Here is a 21,071-nt window from a genome sequence, read left to right as displayed (position 1 = left end):
TATAATTATATTTTAATATCTGTGTATATTTAATATACAATTTTTCTGGATTTTTTTCTTGCAAAACTAATAACATTTTTTTTTCAAAATCAGTTTTTTAAGAGGTTGGTCCTCTCAAGTTTTCACAAAACACAAGAAATATAGATTCACATGGCAGTTCAACATCAGTTTCTGTCCCACTCCATTCCCACTCCTTATAGAAGAGATTTTTTTAGTAATCATAAGCTAAGTCCTTAAACCGTAAACCACGTGTGCCCCATTGCTGAGATCGATGTCGAAATTAACTGCGCTCAATGCGGGTGCAAGTGTTTTTCTGAAGTTTGAGCGGATAAACGATAACTTTATATCTACTAATTACAGTTAAGATGTGTAATAATCGGAAGAAGAATTTTGCTTTGAAATAAACATGCATAGTGGGAAGCATGGCGGCACTGTGTGATGCATGGCAGGGGATCTTCAATGGCGGTACCGCCATGCAAAATCGGCCTGGGGAAAACAGTCTAAAAATGGTAGGATCGGGCCATTTTTGTAGGCTTAATTAGGTCGGGTTACCCGAAACACACAACTTTTTTTGTTAGGCCTTTAGCCAAAATATCATAAATCAATACCAGTGAGAATATATATATAACACACTAATCTGGAAACTAATGAATGAAAAAAATAGTGTGAAAAAAAAATATGGACTGAGAGGGAAAATGGTAGCAAAACAGCTCCACCTACATGTTTGGGGTATCCTACCCAACACTGGATGGACTCTGCAAACCAGGGCTTCTGTAATAGAGAGGGTATAAAGATCTAGTGCTGTAAAACACAATCATTTCTGTAAAAGATAGGGCATGAAGATCTATAGCGATGAATAAATGAAAGAACTTTATTTATTTTACAACAATTGATAAACAAGTTCCACAACTTATATTAATATCTTTTGTTGGCACAGATGTAAGTGCTAGGGGGTCATTGATGTAGGACCACCATTTCACAATAAAACAGGGTAAAATTTTATACAGTCAAACTTCATATTCTCAATCATCAATATTATAAAAACCTGAACATATCCATGTGAAATGATATACCACTCTTTATCTAACATATTTTAACCTTGATGCATCTCTCTGACAACCTTTTTTTTTTTTTTTTTGATTTTGATATATTTTTCAATTGTTGATTTATGCATAAAAAATATTGTTTACTTACATCCCATAAAACAGCTACACCATACACAAATATATTAAAATAGAAGAAAAAACGCCATCTGAAAAAATAAAAGATCACAATGTCTTAATTTATATTAATATAAACACAGCAAAGCATCTATCTTATCTTTTGTAAATCAAAATTTGATGATTTTTAATACTTTTATTTTAAATCACAAAAGTTTGTTTTGTATCTTCTACATTGGTTCAAAACATATATGTATACAAGAGGCCCAGGGGCCACATCGCTCACCTGAGCAACAATTGCCTTAATTCTGATCAAATTAGCATTACAGTATCAAAATATCTTGACAACTGAGTACAGTAGATCTTGCTAAAAAAAATTGAAAATCTGCCAATTTTTATCAACCTCTTATTTTTTGGTAAATACCAAGCCCCTTTTGTTGTTGTACCTGTAAGAAGATTTGTCTCTATTCCTATATACCCCCCCCCCCCATTTCATGACCCCATTTTTCTCTAGGGAATCATGGTTTCATCAGACTTAAATCTGCATAACCTTTGCTTTCACACTAAGTACTGAGTTTTGAACCGAACACTTTCCCAGAATAGTTTTAAAGATTTTCTCTTCATATTCCTATGTAAAAATTCAAACCGCCATCACGGTCCCGCCCTACCACTAGGGACTGTGATTTTGCAAACTTGAATTTACACTACCCGAGGATGCCTCTACACAAGTTTAAACCCTTTCTGGCCAAAAATTCTTTAAAAAGAAGATTTTTAAAGATTTTCTCTATATATTCCTAAGTAAAAATTCATCCCCCATTGTGCCCTCACCCTACCCCTGGACTATTATTTAAACAAACTTGAATCTATACGATCTGGGGATGCTTCCACTCAAATTTGGGCTTTCCTGGCCTAATAATTTTGAGAAGAAGACTTTTAAAGATTTTCTCTATCTATAAAAATTCATCCCCCATTGTGACCCCGCCCTACCCCCTGGGACCATGATTTGAACAAACTTGAATCTACACTTCCTAAGGATGGTTACATGCCAATTTGAGATTTCTTGGCCAAATATTTTTGAGAAGAAGATTTTTAAAAGATTTTCTCAATATATTCCTATGTAAAACTTGATCTCCCAATTGTGGCCCCACCCTACCCCCGGGGATCATGATTTGAACAAACTTGATTCTACACTACCTGAGGATGCTTTCATTTCAATTTGAACTTTTCTGGCCTAATAGTTTTTGAGAAGATCTTTAAAGATGTTCTCTATATATTCTTATGTAAAACATGATCCCCCTATTGTGGCCCCACCCTACCCCCGGGAACCATGATTTGAACAAACTTGAATCTACACTATCTGAGGATGCTTCCACTCAAATTTGAGCTTTCCTGGCCTAATAGTTTTTGAGAAGACTTTGGCTCCGGTGAGCTAAAAAAGGTTAAGTTTACAATGCAATAAGTTGTTAAAGTGGTTTCTGGAAGAAGAGACTTTGAAAATTTTCTTCATAAATATTGAATTTTTTTTTAGTTTTTTAATCTTTAGTTTTTAAGATCTGTGTACAAACATAGAATTGTGAGCAAATCTCTGTATCTTGCTTATAATTCGAAGCTTAACACTCAAATATGGTTAGTAAATAGAAATTGTAAACAATTATATAAAACACAAGAAACATGCACTATAACAAATAAAGAACACAATTTATTTTTTCGAAATGAATCATATATATACATGTACATGTATATACCTACATATTTCCGACAGCGATATCAAACTCTATTTAAACTGAATAAACTCGAGAAAATGCCGAGCATCTCAACAAAACCTATTGCATTAATATACCATTACGCAAAATATAATGCCGAATTACCGATAGAATGAATTGTATTTCAGTACTTTTTTGATACATCAGATTTTGCTTAATTTGCGCAGGTAAACAGTTAACTGTTTGATTTACCGAAGTCTCTGTTTGATTTGATACGTAAAAATCACGAAATACAGACGATAGTTCCCAGGTTACAAAGCATAAATAATGAAAACGAAACGAAAATCAGAACAAGCTAACACCAATGTCATGTGTGAAAACTGTCAACGCATTGAAATATTTAGCCTCAATTTACTTCACAAAATCGGCACAAATACATTTTGCATGTTTCAAAACTCTCCCTTCATTCGCGAACTGTTGCACAACAAGCAAATTCATCATAGTCAGATCGACCCTTTTTCGTATAATGTCATGGCTGCTTTAAACAAAGAACCTCGTTTTAGATGTATGGAATACGAGACTTGGTAAAATGGGTACGCAAACCTGGGCCGTGGCAAAATAAAAGCCGGGGCAGATCGGCAATCGTCAATTCCAAATACGCATTATTTTGCAGCAATATTTACAGCAAATACAAATATACTGGTCCATCAAATATCCTGAAATTTTAATGAGATTGGCAGATTAATAACTGCCAATCTTTTGTTTTGCCCAGGCCAAGTCTTGTCTACCCATTTTACCGAATCCGAAGCTATTAAACTGATTGAAACACGCCTTTCCTTTATTATTATTTTCGTAATAACTCAGATTTGAAACATAATTAGACCTTAATTTTTGCAATTTATATTTTCCTTCCCATAAGGATAATTTATGCTAAACAACGTTGAATTGGAATCAGTAGTTCTTGAGAAGAAGATTTTTTAAAATGCACCCCCCTTTTTTTACAGTTTCAAGGTTTTCTCCGCTTTGAATACAGATCTGACTTTTATTTCTGCAATTTATATTCGCCTTCCCATAAGGATGCTTTGTGCCAAATTTGGTTGAAATTGGATAAGCGGTTTTAGAGAAGAAGTTCAAAATGTAAAAAGTTTACAGACGGACAGACAGACGGACGGACAGACGGACGGACGGACGGACGGACGGACGACGGACAAAAAGTGATCAGAATAGCTCACTTGAGCTTTCAGCTCAGGTGAGCTAATAAGTATATGTGTATATGTATGCACATACACATTTATTCAAGTTACATTCTTGGTAGTTTTGTTTTTTATTAACTTCAAATGATTCACACAAAATTGTTCACACATGCACAAATTCATTGATAACTTGTTTTTATATTCCTCATTCAATCCACTACAAGAGGATAAAACAACACACCCTTTTTTTTCAAAATGACCTAATGTGAACCTAGATATCAACCCAAGGTGAATAGGTGTTGGTTAAAGGCCATAGATACTTGTGTTTATGGTTGATAAAGTAGGATTAATGTATCATATTTTGTACTGTATCTGTACACTGAGAGGAAAAGAAGTCAAAGCAGTACTGTTGCTCCTTTGCTTCAAATCCTGACCCTCATGGTACAGGTAGCTACTCCTCACCACAATTCTATCATTTAGCCTTACAAACAAAAGCCTCTGCCTCTAGCATGAGCATGAGCATGAGCCCCCACCCCCCAAAGTTTTACAAGTACAATGTAGCTATGGCAACACTAATGAGCCCTTTATGAACCCTCATCCTTAGGCCTAAAAAAAAAAAGTTGTGTGTTTCGGGTAACCCGACCTAACCTACAAAAATGGCCCGATCCTACCATTTTTAGATGCCTGATTTTATCCGACTGTGAATTTTATCTTATTTCCAATAAAAAATACGGATTAAATATGAAACAAACAAAAATTCTTAGGATTCAGGCAAAAAAAAAAGATAAATAAAAAAAAATCCCCACCTACCTAACCTAATTTTTTCATCAGTGTTACCCTAAACACACTATTATTTTTTTTAGGCCTTATGGTACATGTTGATGTAGCTAGGGCCCCTGATTTACATAGCCTCTGTGGCTCCCCCCCCCAAACCAATATCATAGGTTAATGTGGTTAAAGCCCCACACTTTAAAGGCTTCTGTGAGTCCCCCTTCCCATGTTATAGATATAATGTAGCTAGAACCGCAAACTTCCAAGCCTTCTGCAAGTACCCCTCCCCAATGCTACAGGTATAATGTTTAGGGCCACAGACTTACGAGGCCTCCTTGAGTCCCCCTTCCCATGTTATAGGTATAATGTAGCTAGAACCCCAAACTTCCAAGGCTTCTGCAAGTACCCCTCCCCAATGCTAAAGGTATAATGTTTAGGGCCACAGACTTACGAGGCCTCCGTGAAGCGCTTCATCTGGCTGGGTCGCTCCTGGTTCCTCCGCATCCTGAACCATCGCTGTATCTCCCGCTCTGTCATGTCTGTCTGTTTCTCTAACCCCTACAGGAGAGAAGGCAACTCATGGGTCAATCAAGTAATGAAGAAGGCAACTCATTAGTCAATCAAGAAATAAAGAAGGCAACTCATGAGTCAATCAAGAAATAAAGAAGGCAACTCATGAGTCAATCAAGTAATCAAGAAGGCAACTCATGAGTCAATCAAGTAATGAAGAAGGCAACTAACACACAATGAAATGCAATGTAAAAGTGCATGAAATATAACAAACCAGATATAATTTTTTACAAAGTGCATAATCCCATAAAAAAAAAAAATCATCATCAAAATAAATGGATAAAGGGTATTTCAAGCTGTTACCCTGATCATTATAATTACAGATGCCTGTTCACCCTGTATGTATATACACACCTTAACTGTGTCTTCCGTGGGGAACTTCTTGACTCTTTATGAATTCTCCATTTTTTATTATGTTTGTATACATACCTTAACTGTGTCCTCTGAAGGGAACTTCTTGATTCTGTATGAATTCTCCAAGGCACTGATGGGTTGTACCGTCTTGGGTCTCCCATCTTTTATACCAAAATATAATCCTATTGGTTTAGCAATAAAGCTGCAATGAAAGAAAAAACAATATATTAACGTATAAATCATTACAAGTTAGGTAACAACAACAATTAAACCTCAACTGTTTCTCAGATCTAGCACCACTGCATCAGGTGTCGCATTGATTCAGTTAAATTATATGAAAATAGAGGCTGAGCTGTCCCCCGTGCAAATCTTGTAAAACTAAAAACAAATACCTGTATGTTGTATCACATTTTGATTTTATGGCCTGGGAAACTTAAATTCTGTTTGGTCATATATTTAAAATATCAAATAAAACAAGCATTCTGAGAGTATTGCATAAGCAATACACGTCCCCTACTGGTTTGTGGAAATTGTTAAAACAATGCACTGTTATGCAGAATATCGAACCCGAACATTAAAAAATTTGAACATGAAAAATTAATTTTCTCGAAAATATGTCAACCAGACGCTACAAAAGTGTAAACTTGATCTGTAGTTTGACATTTTGAAGCTGTTCAGCAAATTTCATATTATTCCTCAATTCCGCATAAAGAAAAAAAGTGTGGAAAACTGAAGTGGGACAGACAGACGGAGGGATGGACAGACGGATGCAGAGGAAAGCTATAGTCCCCTCCGGTGAAACCGGTAGGGGACTAATAAACAGATACATATTAAGATTATTGTTAGAGATATTATATTGTTTGAAAGGTGACACTGAGTTTCACCACTACACACCAGCAATGTTTATTAGCCAAAAAGTTTATACAAAATATTGACTGCAATGCAATATTCACACATATTTCATTTCATTTCATTTCATTATAGGAATCTCAGGACAATGTACGGATCAAATCTGGAGCACTTTCACACTTGTCTATTTGATGTTGTACGTGTCTTCTTTGGCTAAATTATACACTAAACATATGACCTTCAGATTTGATTAGAACCATCTGTGTATATGTTGTGCACAAAATCTTTGGACTAGTTCTCCACAAAATCTCAGAGTTAAACATGTCTTTTGATTGAAATGATCAGTGCTGGCATAAATCAAAGGTCTGACTCAAATTAGTTAGCTATTTCTGTTCGAGTTTATCAATATCATGATCAGTTAATTCAATATCCTATATTATTGCATATGGGAAAACTCTGAGATTTCTGTTCAATTTCTATGATTATTTTGTTTTCATTCATGGTCGGTTAATTTCATATATTCTATTTATAATGTATATTGTTACATTTCGGTGAAACCCATCTGAGAACTACAGAAACAAAATCACAAGAACAAGCCACAAAGCAGAATCATTGAACCACAACACACAAATAACAATTAAAAGCAGAATCATTGAACCATAACACACAAACAACAAAGCAGAATAGAGTATAAGTGGTTCACATCTAAAGATTTCATCAATTATTAAATTTCCCAAAATACTTTCGATAATTGTAATAATTTCTTCTTTTATTAAATATCCATGATTTATTTCTTTCCTCATAGGATTGCTGAGTCATCTTCACACATCATCTTTCCCCCCAAAAAACCTTTGTTTGTTGTTGTGGTGTAGGAGTTACACTGGGCAGTGCCCTGGATTACTGGGTCATCGCATGATTGCTGTACATTGTATATAACGGTATATATATAGGACAGTCACAGTGCAAGGTCTGTTTGATGACCTAATGGACTAATACTACAGACAAAAAGGCTTTTGTTGGAATAAACAAACCCATTCGGTAGATGACATCTCTATTAAGACTACTGAGGAGCATTAACAACAAGTCAAAACTTCAAAAGCAGATTAATATTCAAAAGTTGTCTCGTTAATGTTCCTTGATAATCATGATTTCCGAGCATTAATTCACGTGCAACTAATATCTAAAGTACTCCAGGTACCACTGTTTGTGTTTCAGAAATTTGGATTTTGTTTATCACTTTCCTTCCAAGCCTTTAATCTGTCTATTGCACTACAAGGAGTAAGGGTATACAGGGGTCACGGCAATGGCTGTTAAAAGTACGATTGAAGTTCCACTCTTTACTATCGCCTGTGACTTTAATAGGTAACTATCTTATAGGATTAATTTCAGTTTATTACATTTTACCTGGGTTTTGAAGGCCACTTCATGGGGATTAAAAGCTTAAATCTACTTCCTACAGGTCCCACAAGGAGAAATAACTGTGTGAATTAACATGTAGAGAACACCTGAATCTGCTGTTGCATAAATGTAAAATCTTTTTTCTTCTTCAATAACATTACCCTTATAATGATTATGATCAAAACATTGTACAACTTCCTTCTCCAGAATTTATTGCTCAAAAACATTGAATCGATTTCTTTATTTCACTTTGTCATAGTTTTACCAGCAGCACATATATATATATATATATATATATATATGTATGTTAAGCAAAATACAAGTGTTTAAACTTTTATTTGCATGAATACAAACATACATGTATAAGTATTGTAGTATTATGATGATTTGGAATGAACAAAACAAAGTATTCTCCACCATCTCCAAAGAAAACTACATTCCAAGTCAGGATGCAGGTACCAGATGTATTTACTGTAATATTGTATCACTTTGAGATCTGATCAACATGTCAGCCAAACTCTCTACGTGGTACAATTTGTGATAACGCCTCTACCTCACTTAAACTTTGGAGGACCTTGTCGGGAAATCAGGCACAAGATGTGTAGGTAGTTGACAAACAGATGAATGAGAGTGATAAGTTACTTATCAAGTTATCATTTACTTCATCGTTCATGACATTAAAGGTAGAACAGCCACTTATACAATGGGTGTGACATACCATAAAAAATAAAATACTGAAATCGACTTTTAATGTGTAACAAAAATCCCATCTAGTATTAACACTTATTCAATCAACACTTTAACATTTACTCCAATGTGAACTAATGCAATGTTTTAAAAAAGAAAACTTTTTAATATATGTTCGAATGCATGTAAAATTGATATTGCAATAAATCTGAATGTAGCATTCTATTCTATGTTGATGCCCTGTCAGTGATACATATGGAGGTACATATTTATAATAAAAGCTTCTGTAACACTTGTCTTTGCTGCCAGCTTCTTCACAGCTACTCCTATATAGTCCTATAACTCTAAGGATTTTTTTTTGGTCTCCCACTTTATCCAACCACCCCTATCCAACCCTCATCAGATGAAGGTCCTGACTTGTATCTTGATCTACATCATACATGTCCATTATATACATAATACTGATAGGATATGCGGTATTCAGATAACACACTATTAGGTATTTCAGCCAGATTACATACCCCGGTCCATTCAAGGACACTGACAATAGATAATACAGAGAGCTCCATCCTGATCCAAGGTCACGGTACACTTACAGAGGAGGACAGGGGGCTAGGTCTCATAAATCAGTGGGGGACAGGATCCTGTAACTATACACCACACGTATATAACTCTACATACCCCTGTACTATCAGTGGGGACATAATCCTATAACTATACACCACACATATATAACTCTACATACCCCTGTATATGTATTATAACCATGGCGGACAACATATACATAGCTACACCACAGGTACATAATTCTAAACTTTACCACATGTATATGTATTATAAGCATGGCGGACAATATACATAGCTACATCACACAAGTACATAACTTTATACCATACCCGGACTGTAGAAGTCTTTAAAGTATATTACAACAATAGCTGACAGAATGTAGAGCTACATCTAATAAAGTTAGCTGGGTTTCGACCTTGTAAGAAACATTAAGCCCAGGGACTCAAGTTAAAAAAAAAGCCTTGTGCGAACCCTGTAGCAAAGAACTTTGGTAATAGCATCAGCATGTAGGTCGTATTGAGTTCGAGTTATGTCTAGACTTTAATTACAATAAATTTACTTTACATTTAAATTTTTAAAAAGAACTTTTTCACAAATTTCTTTTGATCAAATATTGTAAATTTTGATTATTTTCAAAAGTTAAATATACATGGAAGCATAACGCATTTATCTGTAAATATATATCACACAGTGTATCCATGTCACCTTAAAGACATAAGTAAACAACTTCTCACAAGTTTGTTTGAGATTAGGTAAATCAATATTTTCATTCCCAAGACTCCTATGTAAATATATGTAAAAGCGTACTGTATTTCTCTACCTATATGAAAACACTTAGTCATTTGAGAAGACTGCACCCAGGCGAAAACAGGTGCATCCTGGGAAAGAGCAATCTGAGATGCCATTCCTGAGACAAGAGCAACAACCATTCAATAAATCATTCATTTACTGAACTTTTATATCCTAGGCCATCATTAAAAAAATGTTTCTTTGGACATGCCACCTGGGGGTTTCTACTTCTAGACTCAGGAAGGAAGAAGGGATTTTTTTTTCCAAACTTGTAGTTTAACTTATTAAAAATGGGTAAAAACAAATTTAAAATCTCCTTATAAAAAAAAAAGTTCTTTCTTTTCTGTTAATAAATTTTTGGGGGTATTTAAATGAGGTAGGAGGCAATTCCAAACAAACAATAATTTCATTTTGGCCCTACATGTATATGTCCTGTGTAATGACTTTGGATTACTTTAGATACGGATCCTATTTTAAAAATTTTAATTCATGGATAACTTGAGGCATCATGTTTCCATAGTTAATTTATGCTTTTTTTTTTTTTTTTTTTTTATAAATTAATGGCATTCTAAATCAATTTAAAACCATTCTAGGGATTTAGAGGCCGTTTTAAGCACAAAGTTGAAACTGACATCCCCCCCCCCACCACCCCAAATCCTTAGCCTTCCTTGCCTTTTGGGCTGTCTGTAAAATCTCTAAAAAACAAGATTAGGGCACTGCAGGGTATATGACCAAGGATCAAAAGCAAGGTGTCAATAGCAAAGTGTAATCCAATATTGATCTCTGTTATGACTGAGATAATTCCAAAACTTACTTTAAAGGCCTCCATGCAAAAGTTTTAAATCCCAGTTGAACAAGGTTGTTTTTTAAACAATGAATGAACTGTCCACATAGCTGGACACATTATTATGATCCCCAGGCCATCCCCCACCCCCTACACTCTATCATACAAGGGAGGTCTTTGGGTTACAAAAAAATCATATTACATGTAAATATTCCAGAGTCATTTTATGCCTTAGATCATTATAGAACTTCAAAGAAAATCACACAATGGTATAATGAGCAACATATTCACTAAATTATCAATAAATTACATATGCTAGTACTTTGAATCATTTTTTTTTGTTTCATATCTGGTAAAAATACCTGAAGCTTTTTGCCAGGATACAGGTAGTAAATTGTAAAGGAATTCTAATAAAACTAAATACTGTTATATGTCCAATTTTTTTTTCACCAGCTAGCTAGCGTTTAAAGTTTCAAGTAATCTATGGGGAGGTAAGAGTTTCACCTCTCATTCCGTACTGATCAATTACCAATATAAAGCAATAATTTTCCCAGGTATTTACAGGTAATTCAAATTGACAACCCTGAAGTGAACATTAAACTAAAACAGATCAAACCAGGAAGAAGCCTACAGGTGTTTAATGTACGTACAAATAAATATAAAAATTTACAATGCATTTAGGTAGTGTAGATTCAAGTATGTTCAAATCGATGTTGCAATGCATTTTTAAACATGCAGTGTACAGTCATCATACCTACATATTATATACAGTAAACTGTATGCAGTATACATATATCACTGCTAAATGAATCTAGAGAAATGAAGGTGCTGAAAATGGTGGCAAAGGATTGGGGCTGATGTTGATCTGATGTAACCTCAAAGGAACTGTCTGGGTGAAAGGAAAGGAAGGGGGGGGGAGGTGGAAGGGAAGGGGGGCTGATGCTATGGGTGCATTTTGATGTGGAAGGACCAACCCCAGGAATCTTTAACATGTTCTAATAGATCCATAATTTACAGTTCAAGTAGCATACTGAGCATGGATACAAATGTCAACAACTGATCTATGCTGCTACACAATGATATTTTTAAATGTAGCATGTTTAGTGTAACAGTCAATTCCGTTTTCCTCTGCAGAAATTAACCATTTCTGCTAATTAAACTTACTTTTTCCCATTCCAAAGCCCACACACACATGAAACCTTGAATCTTTTTGCAAAAATGTTTCCAATTAGAGTTTTAAAGGTTTCCAAAGAAGGAAGTGTAACCTTTCAACACAAAAGAGAGAATAAATCAAAAGAAAATGTTTCTATACCTCATCGCATATTCTATTTATCTACTAGCCTTATGTAAAGGTACAGGTTTTCGCAATGCAACAAAACTGTCAATAATTTTTTTTTCCCGAAATATAAAACCACAGGGCTGAAAAAAATTTAAGTCTTTCATTGAAATCATTAACAGTACTATACTATCTCAGTATTACCCTTTGTTTGGTCACAATTAATCTATTAACAAACCCAGAGCCTTCTAAACAAGGCACACTTCAGTCCGACAGCCAATGAGGAGAGTTAAAGGTCTCCTATGTTGATATTTATAGCTGTGACAGCATTATCATGGCTTTAAATATATTGAGATGCAGTATCTATCTATAGAGCAATGCTTAGAGCTCTGTAGTAGGACACATAGTGGACTCTCCACTTCAGACTGACAGCGGAGAGAAGGAGTCGACTGATGCCCTAGCTACTACTGATGTTAAACATTGTTCTATACTTTAATCCCCCTTGACATAATATTAAGAGCCCCAAAATCTTCTTCATGACAGCCATAAAATAATCCAGTATGTATCTTAACATTGATATTAAAACCCTTGAAATCTTCATGACAGTAATAAAAAAGAATACAGTCACATCAAGTATAAACATGTGATGTCCAAGTGAGACCCTAGGGACTGTATTATTAGTAACTAGCTAGTGGCCACTTTACATGAAAAAAGCTTCATGCCTCTCAGATGACATAATTCTTAATAGAATTTGACTTTTTTATACTTGTAAATAAAAAAAATCTACACGAGAGATTTTTAAAAAAAATAGTTATGAAGCTGATATCAACTTCTTAATCAAGGAAAGAAAAAAAATCTAAATACACGCAGCTATTATTAAAAAAAATTATAGAAGTGTTTTATTACCTTCTTACATTTACTCATTTTTAAAATGTTTCAAATACAATTAATTGGCAAAGATATTGAACACTTTTAACAATCTTAAAAAATGGTTTTGTACTGTTAACTCAAATATTGTAAAACAATAATTAAAAATACATATATGTGCCAATCTAAGAAATTGCATACAGGGGTCTAAATTTGACAGATGATTGGGAGAGGCCAATCAAGCATTATTTCAAAGATCGCTCTAGTCCAAGTTAAATGTGATCAAAGTATGATGATTCTTAAGCTCAAAATTAAAGAGAAAGAGAACAAAAAGTTTTCCTTGGTCATTGCTTACAACTTTGGATATTAGTAATAAACAAATATTTATGTTTGCAAATATGTTTCCTTAATGAACATACTGAATAGCAAAAACATTCAATTCTGTGTGAACTTTTTCATGGCATCACGAATTACACAATGATTACGGCACGCACTTATCGTTTAACGCTAGGGTTATTGTAAAAATTAAAACATGGCAATTTTAATAATTCTGTAAGGTTTGCTTCTTTCAAACATAAATATAAGTAGTGGGTAGCAATGTTAAAAAGTTAACCAGGATATGAACTCGGTTGGTCATTGCTTGGAACTTGGGATATTAGTTATAAACAATTAAAAGTCCAAGTTAATGCTTGTATCATGGAGACTACGGACTTGTCCCTTCAGGCATTGTGTGCACACAATAATCACCTCATTGTTTTTATCAATAGGGATTTTAACAATCAGCAATGATGAGCATTGTTGTTTATCAATGCTATCCTTTTATCTCTTCAATTGTCTAACCAAAAAAATCTATCACTATAAATATTTTAAAACAATATTTCAGTTTAAATGCTAGTTTAGTAAGTTGGTTTTTTTTTAAAGTTAGGGGCACATATAACCACCAATAGGGTTATAATATTCAATTTGATATAATATGACATCCCACATTAATTATAAATTTACAGTGTAATAAATGTAAAAAAAAAAAAAAAAAAAACAGAAGTATTACTGTGTTACAAACATTATCATTTACATTAAATAAAACACCTTTTAGCAAGCAAACTTTTCTGTAAAATTTAAGTTTATAAAATTGACCCACAAGAAATTTTAGAGTGCTGGGGGGTCAGTCAGGGTTTACAGAAAAAAAATGTATGCTGAAAGTTCCTAATTTTTATAAGTATTTTACGGATTTACAATAATTGGAATGCATGCATGGATTATTAAGCTTCTGACATATTTCTGAAAGATTCAGCCCTGAAATAACCCAAGCCTACTTGGCTACTAAATACCATAAACCTCTTGAACTGTAACGTTACAAAGCTAGCAAATAGTGTAGGGTGAAAATTATTTTTTTTATAATTATACTGTTAAATATCAAAGGTACGATTCGTGGTATTCAAATGCATCCGATCATATCGCATGATACAATTTGAGAAAATACCGAGTTCATTCGGGCTGGCCGGATCCATGTTTGAAGCTCATAAATCAAGTATTGCGTTACTTGTAAAGCAGGACATGATTTTTTGCTTTTTATGAAGAGTTTCTCAAATCTTTCAGACATCTGAAATCTGCTTAGTGCAATTAAAACACGAAGAACAACTATTTGGCTTCTGTTTAAAAAAATATCGTACGATACATTCCGTTCGAGTTCCCTCGGGACACACCCTCCGAATCACATGCTTTGACTCACCTTTCGAAACATTTACGGATAGCAAATATTATAAATGCAAGGACTAATGGAATATATAGATCTCTTGTCTGTGGATAATATAAACCATCATCTTTGTTTTCTAAGTCTTTCCAAGTCACATTTGCCGGCAACCAAAACCATTCACTCCAAAAAGTCTCGTACACACTCCTCAACGCCATATTTTCTGTCGATTTAAATTTTACCTCTAAAACCAACAACGACGCCGTAGATAGATCCGGAAAAATACAAACCGGTCCCCATGACGCTATGTTAATTAATAAAGATACTTTTGAAGTTAATCAAATTATTTTTTTTAATCAATGAAGTTATTTATGTATCTATAAATTCTACACTTATGTAGATTTGTTTTTAAATAAATGAATTAAAAAAAAAAACTCATAAACTTATTCTAAATAATGAAATAAGAAAAAGATATATATATGTATATCGAGAGAATATTACCGCGCAAATATCATAATTTCAGGTAGGGAGGGTGGGGGCCCTAACAATTCAAACTAAATATAATAAAATTTATACATGGAATGTAAAAATTAAAGAAAAAAGTCAAGAGAACTCTATATAAATGTTCAAGTCTCAATCAGAATGCATAGATTTTTTTTTTTTTTGATGCCATCTATGATTTAGTAACTTCACACTTTTGAAAAAATACACAGCAGAAATCATACCAAACTGCATTATTAAATTTTTTGTTGTCGTTGACGGGATTTTATCATTCTACCAAGATAAAATCAATTTAATTGAAACTGATAAAATAAAATTCAGTAATTTTTAAGGACACAGCTGCAATATTCAATGTAGCTTCTAATTTTACATTTCAATACCCCCTACCCCTTTTAGTAAAATGTAACCAAATGATGCACACTGATTCTGACCGATATCCCTGATATTATATTGTCCTTTACTAATTCTTAATCCAAATTTAAGATAAAATATTTCATGAAAAATTAGATAACAATTTTAAACTTAAGATTGAAAATTGGTAAAGGACTATATAGTGTAGCCATGTCTTATCTGATTTTGTATTTGATTTATCGCAGTGGCAGATCGAGGGGGGGGGCGAATCCGGAGATACAGTGGGTTAAATAGAAAATGCAGAGAGAGAGAGAGAGAGAGAGAGAGAGAGAGAGAGAGAGAGAGAGAGAGAGAGAGAGAGAGAGAGAGAGAGAGAGAGAGAGAAGGGGGTACGAGAAGAATTAGTTATATTTTGTAATATAAAAAAGCATCCTTTTAACCAGACATGTAACAGATGTCACTTTTTGGAGCTTATTTTATGGAATTTATTCCATTCATTATTATCATCTTTAAATGCTAGCTCACTCCATTCAGTTTTACCTTCTGAAGCAGGATTTTTTATCAAACAAGAGGACTACAAGCATTGACGGCCATCTGGTCATGAGTACCATAGCCCTTAAATTGTCAGAGGGCCTCATTTTTGCATTTTTTTAAAGTTTCAAATTGGAGTCTAAACCCTAGTCCGAAACTCCTCTGACTGTAACCCTTACCATTTATTATTTGATGTTTGAAAAAGTTTTATTCATAAGGCATGGGGTTGGTAGAGTCAGTTAAATCTTGGGTTATCTATACCCTAGCTCCATGGACCAAACATTGTAAACTTTTAATTAAAAGTGCATGCCTTTACTGGTCAATCTTTTAAAATAAGATTAGTCATTTTAGGCTTCATGGAAATCATAGCCAAGCATTTAGTTTTCTGTTCGACATGTGAAGGAGTATAGAGAAGAAGATTTTTGAAAAAATTGGCCTTTATTGCCCATATGGCCCCCACCCATGACGCCCTGGAAGTGATAGGTCAAACATTTTACTGTTTATATTCTTCTTATCCTAGAGATCCTGTAAATCAAAAATTGTAAAAATTGGCCTTAAAGTTTTCAAGAAGAAGTTAAAAATGTAAAATTGCTAATGAACGACACCCAATGCACGACGACGGACGAAGACGAATGTCAACTGACTCAGGTGACCTAAAATGTACCAATCCGCATGCTGTAATGTTTAAAGTTTTACGTTGGTAATAATTGAAGATTTAATTAGAACCATTTTAACAAGAGCTTGGACTTTGGATAGTTGTGTCAAGCAGCAATGTGACGTAGGCCTGTCTATTTCATTGGCGGCCACTCAGCCATAGCTATTTGAATCTTAAACTCCACAATCTGTGTATGATTCATTGAAAACCAGCGTCATTTTCAACTTGTTTTGTGAACGAAATAGATAGTTACCTCCTACCGAAAGTCCAAGGTCTTGTTAAATTTGTTCTATGAGGAATAAATTAAACTTTGATAGATAATTGTCATAATACCACATATTCGAATAAGTGATATCACTAATTCAAAAGCTAAAAAGGTGATTTCACTTATAAGCAATTTGAGAACGGGATTCCATAACAGACTGGTTATGCTAGCATATGCTTTACGGTTATGCTCTAAGTTTATGCTTTGGTGAATATATTTTCTTTAACCAATCAAGTTCCATGCATTTGCTGCGGGTATGAATTTATAACGTCATGCATAATTATACAATATTTAAGTACGTATAAAGACAATCGCTGTAAATAAAAAAAGCAAACTTGACTGAAATTTATTATAAAGTTCTATCAACTACATGGAACTAAAGATACAAAGTCTAAAACACAAACATAATCTATCATATATGCCGATATAACTTGTATTTATAAAATGCACAGCTATATTCTGACGTTCAATACTTGAAGTAGAATAATAAAATATGCATCATAATTCATAAACAGAAACAATTAATCGTCAAGAACAATTTACAAATGACAGAGGTGTGGATTTCACTATCTACTGTGAGACAAACTGTATACAGAGTGAGGGTATGGACAATGATGTTCATACACTCCTCTGGGGATGCGCCTTACATCACCTTCATTACAGGTGCACATGTTGGGGCGGGAGGAGGGGGTTGAAAGATCGTACGGGGATGCTAGGCTGGTTTCTAAAAGCGTTGTTCGGTCTATAAGGATATGGAATATTTTTTGGCGGAGGACGACTTCTGTTTGGAAGCCAAGGAGCGGGGTTATAAGGCGACGAAATACGTGGAAATAGTGTGTTCACACCAGGCCCTGGCATCTGTGTCCTAGATTGCATTACTATACGAGGTGGGAGAGTAATTTGATTTTTTGATACTTGTTGAAGATTTAACGATAGTCGAGACCTAGGGGTCAAGAATGGTGCTCTAAAATATGGCGGTCGCATTGGCTGAGGAGGAGGCATGTTCCTGAGTGCAGGACGGAGCACTCCAGCGGGAGGGAGGAATGGTTGTCGAGGTCTGAAATATAATGGATTTTGAGGGACTTGACCATGAAATTGTCTTTGGAAATTGTGAAGAGGCTGTGGCGCAATGTTACGATTTGGCAAAGGAAAGAATGGCATTGGACGATTCGCTGGGAAAACTTTCCTTCCGTAAAAAGTAGATTCTTTTCTCATTGGCTGTGGGAATTGTCCATATGAACGACCCATTTGCATTTTTTGGAAATTGCGATTAAAGCCCTGGAACCCTGGTCGATTCGGACCAACAGCTGTACCCAAGTGAGACCCAAACAGAACACGTAATTCTGGAAGATTCAATGGAATAAATCTATTATCAGTTCGAGGAATATATTTATTTGGAGTCGGAGCAGGTAGTCGCATAAACTGATGTGATGGTGAATATAGAGGTAATGGTCTCGGAAGGAAAGGTAACATTTCCATTCTCTGTGCGGGTGGCATTGGGCGTACTGGGAAGACAGCCGGTATTCTCCCGCTTTGCAATAGTGACAATAGAGCGTTAAAAACAAAAGACAGTGGTATGAAAGGCCGCAGTGGAGAATAGTTTAGAGGTAACGGTGTACGCCTTAGATGCGCGTTCGGCGAATATCCCTGGAAAACCGTGTTTTCCATTTGGTGCATAGGTAAGTTTGATGGGAACGGCAAAGGAGGCGACGTTACTGGAGGACGATATCGAGGGAGATTCATCGGTAGGAAAGGGAGTTGTCTGACTGGTTTAAAGGAATTTCTTGAAGCGAGATGTGGAAAGGCACTGGGACGATCGAAAGGTGGACCTGCGTATCTATCACCGAGAGTTTCTTTTCCATATCCAGCTGAATTCTCGAACATGTTGTGAGGTCTAGGCATATCGTCGACTTCTTCGGATCGTGTCTTGAATCTTCTGTCCATATAAATGTCTGGGCGATTTTCCCGTCGTGGGTGTGACATTGAATCCTGGTATCTCGCTTTCTTGAACTCACGTAAAGCTTGCAGCCCTTTTAGAGGGTGGAAGAGACCGTCTTTTCTGGAAGGTTTTGGAAATTGGAAATCTAAATCTGAAGCTAAATCTTCCTGATACGGATCACCATCCACGTCGTAATCTTCCTCTTCTTCCTTGGCAGAGAGTTTGTCGTTGTCATCTTCGAGGTCTTTCTCAAAGTTATCCACTTCGAAAGGCAATGAATTGTCTGAAGCTTCTGCTTTATCCTGGAATTGAGGAAGCGATGGATTCGGTCGAGGTAGAACGTTGTTGTGTATTCGAGGAAAGGGTGGGATGGGTGCACTCCAAGGATTTAAATGCACTTGTTGGTACACGGCTTGTACAAGTTCTATCGCACAGAGTTGCTGTATGGTCCAAAGAAGTATGAGCTTATTTCCTGTCAACATCCTTCCTTATTTGCCTATAACGAAAATAAAAAAGATATAGGATTATATGTTTTATGTACATGTATGACTAAAATGGTTAAGAGTTGATATAAAGTGTCTCTGCTTATTATACCATTAAATGTTAAGAACATCTGTTGCAATGCACTTTGAAAAAAAATACGTGCTTCGAAAAAAACCTTCAAACGGTTTGGAATAAGTATTTAGTTTTCGGACTTATGGTATAAATAATTTGCATTTACACTCATCCAGTTGATTCAAAACATAGATTTAACAACTGCATTGTTTATAGTAAATTATTACTTTCAGAAAACAATCAGAAAAGTATTCAAGTCTCTTTTAAACAAATGATACGATAATTCCAAGTGTCATTTAAACAGATTTGAGCATTACGTAACAAACTATTCGTCTCTTAAGCCAGATCTACAATACTACATTGTAATATGTACATTATAGCATTTTGAGAGCTTTGTTAAAAAAAGATTTCATTACGATTGGTATAACAATTTGAGATCTATTTATTACCATAGAGATTGCCATATTTAACATATTGTGACTTCTTTTTCATCAATTTAAAATTTTAAAGTTTAGCAAGCTCGAAAAACAACTTTACATTTGCAATTTAAAACAGAACCACAATGAAGACATTTTGGAGATATAGTTATTTAAAATACAGAAAGAAGAAATCATTTTAACTCTAAAAAATTGTAACTATTTTCTTTTTTGATATCAAAACAGGTTTACATATAACAGATAATGCTTACCTGTTTGAAGATATAAATCGGTCTGTAATCTTATTCTCAGTCTCTCATTGCAAATCTGCACGACTTAGAAATTTATGACATTTATTTTCTCGAAGGCTTCTTTATATACGTTTGTTATGTTTTGTTTTAAGTTTGCATAATGCCTATTCATATTGCTGCATCGTTAATTAGAATGCTAATGAGCTGGAGAGACCGACAGATCAGCTTTTGTGTCAAGGTGACAGGCTGTCAAGATGTCTGATGTAGCACTCTTACACGATGTAATTTTGTTTTAGACATGCTAATCTGCATATCTAATCCATTGATTTACTGTTTTGATAGATAGTGTCCTTTCTGATATATTTCATTTTTTTCAAATAAAATATACAACATGACTATGAAATATATCAGAAAGGACAATAGCTTTGAATTCTTTAACAGTTCCCAGGAATATTTCAATTGCAGTTTTGTGATAAGCGTTGCTTTTGTGAGAGGTTCAGTTTTAATGTATTCATCCGCTAGGTCAGAAGGATGTTTACTTGAGGATAAATCTTGTCTCTTTGAATCATCAAATTGAAATTAATGTATAATTTCTTGTCTGGACCCCCCCCCCCCTTTCCACAAAAAAAAATAACGATGTTTACGACACATTTAATATTTATTAAACAACAAAGAGTTCATAAAGGATTGAATACATTCACAATTCAGTAGACAGACAGAAAGAGAGAGGAATATTATCACTCAGATTACCAAAAGTGTAGGCCATTCCAAAAATTGAATGCATAAGGATAATTTTAAGAATGAAACTAAAAACAATTACTTTAACACGGGATTATTCGCACTAAAGTTGTTTTTGATATTTTTTTTAAATTAAGTCAGTACAACAGTTGACCTGTACGTTGTACGGAACATAATCTGATAGTAAACAATAAATGCATGTATCTGAATG

At 34.6% G+C, this 21,071-nt stretch overlaps 2 protein-coding genes across 6 annotated transcripts in view; both read right to left on the bottom strand.

Annotated features, from left to right (window-relative positions):
* Positions 1 to 14,907, bottom strand: part of LOC128162543 (ceramide synthase 6-like) — a 37,692-nt gene extending 22,785 nt beyond the window's left edge. For all 5 annotated transcript variants that reach the window (XM_052825776.1, XM_052825774.1, XM_052825775.1 and 2 more), the window contains exons 1-5: positions 14,698 to 14,907; positions 5,827 to 5,953; positions 5,279 to 5,385; positions 1,195 to 1,252; positions 721 to 771 (exon numbers count right to left, since the gene is read on the bottom strand). In XM_052825776.1, coding sequence (XP_052681736.1) covers positions 721 to 771; positions 1,195 to 1,252; positions 5,279 to 5,385; positions 5,827 to 5,953; positions 14,698 to 14,876 — 522 coding nt within the window. In that variant the 5' untranslated portion in view covers positions 14,877 to 14,907. The remainder of the gene's footprint in view (positions 1 to 720; positions 772 to 1,194; positions 1,253 to 5,278; positions 5,386 to 5,826; positions 5,954 to 14,697) is intronic.
* Positions 14,908 to 17,308: 2,401 nt separating this feature from the next.
* LOC128163606 (uncharacterized) lies at positions 17,309 to 20,262 on the bottom strand. The gene is made up of 2 exons (XM_052827235.1): positions 20,144 to 20,262; positions 17,309 to 19,396 (listed from the first exon to the last, which is right to left on the bottom strand). Exon 2 carries the CDS (start codon positions 19,380 to 19,382, stop codon positions 17,619 to 17,621), a length of 1,764 nt encoding a protein of 587 aa, XP_052683195.1. The 5' UTR covers positions 19,383 to 19,396; positions 20,144 to 20,262; the 3' UTR covers positions 17,309 to 17,618.
* Between the last annotated feature and the right edge of the window lie 809 nt (positions 20,263 to 21,071).

The sequence above is a fragment of the Crassostrea angulata genome, chromosome 9, assembly GCF_025612915.1.
Source record: "Crassostrea angulata isolate pt1a10 chromosome 9, ASM2561291v2, whole genome shotgun sequence".
NCBI lineage: Eukaryota > Metazoa > Mollusca > Bivalvia > Ostreida > Ostreidae > Magallana > Magallana angulata.
This window is presented reverse-complemented; position numbering and strand designations above follow the sequence as displayed.

Excerpts from the sequence above, each read along its gene's own strand:
- LOC128163606 (XM_052827235.1), bottom strand. The coding sequence starts at position 19,382 with ATGTTGACAGGAAATAAGCTCATACTTCTTTGGACCATACAGCAACTC.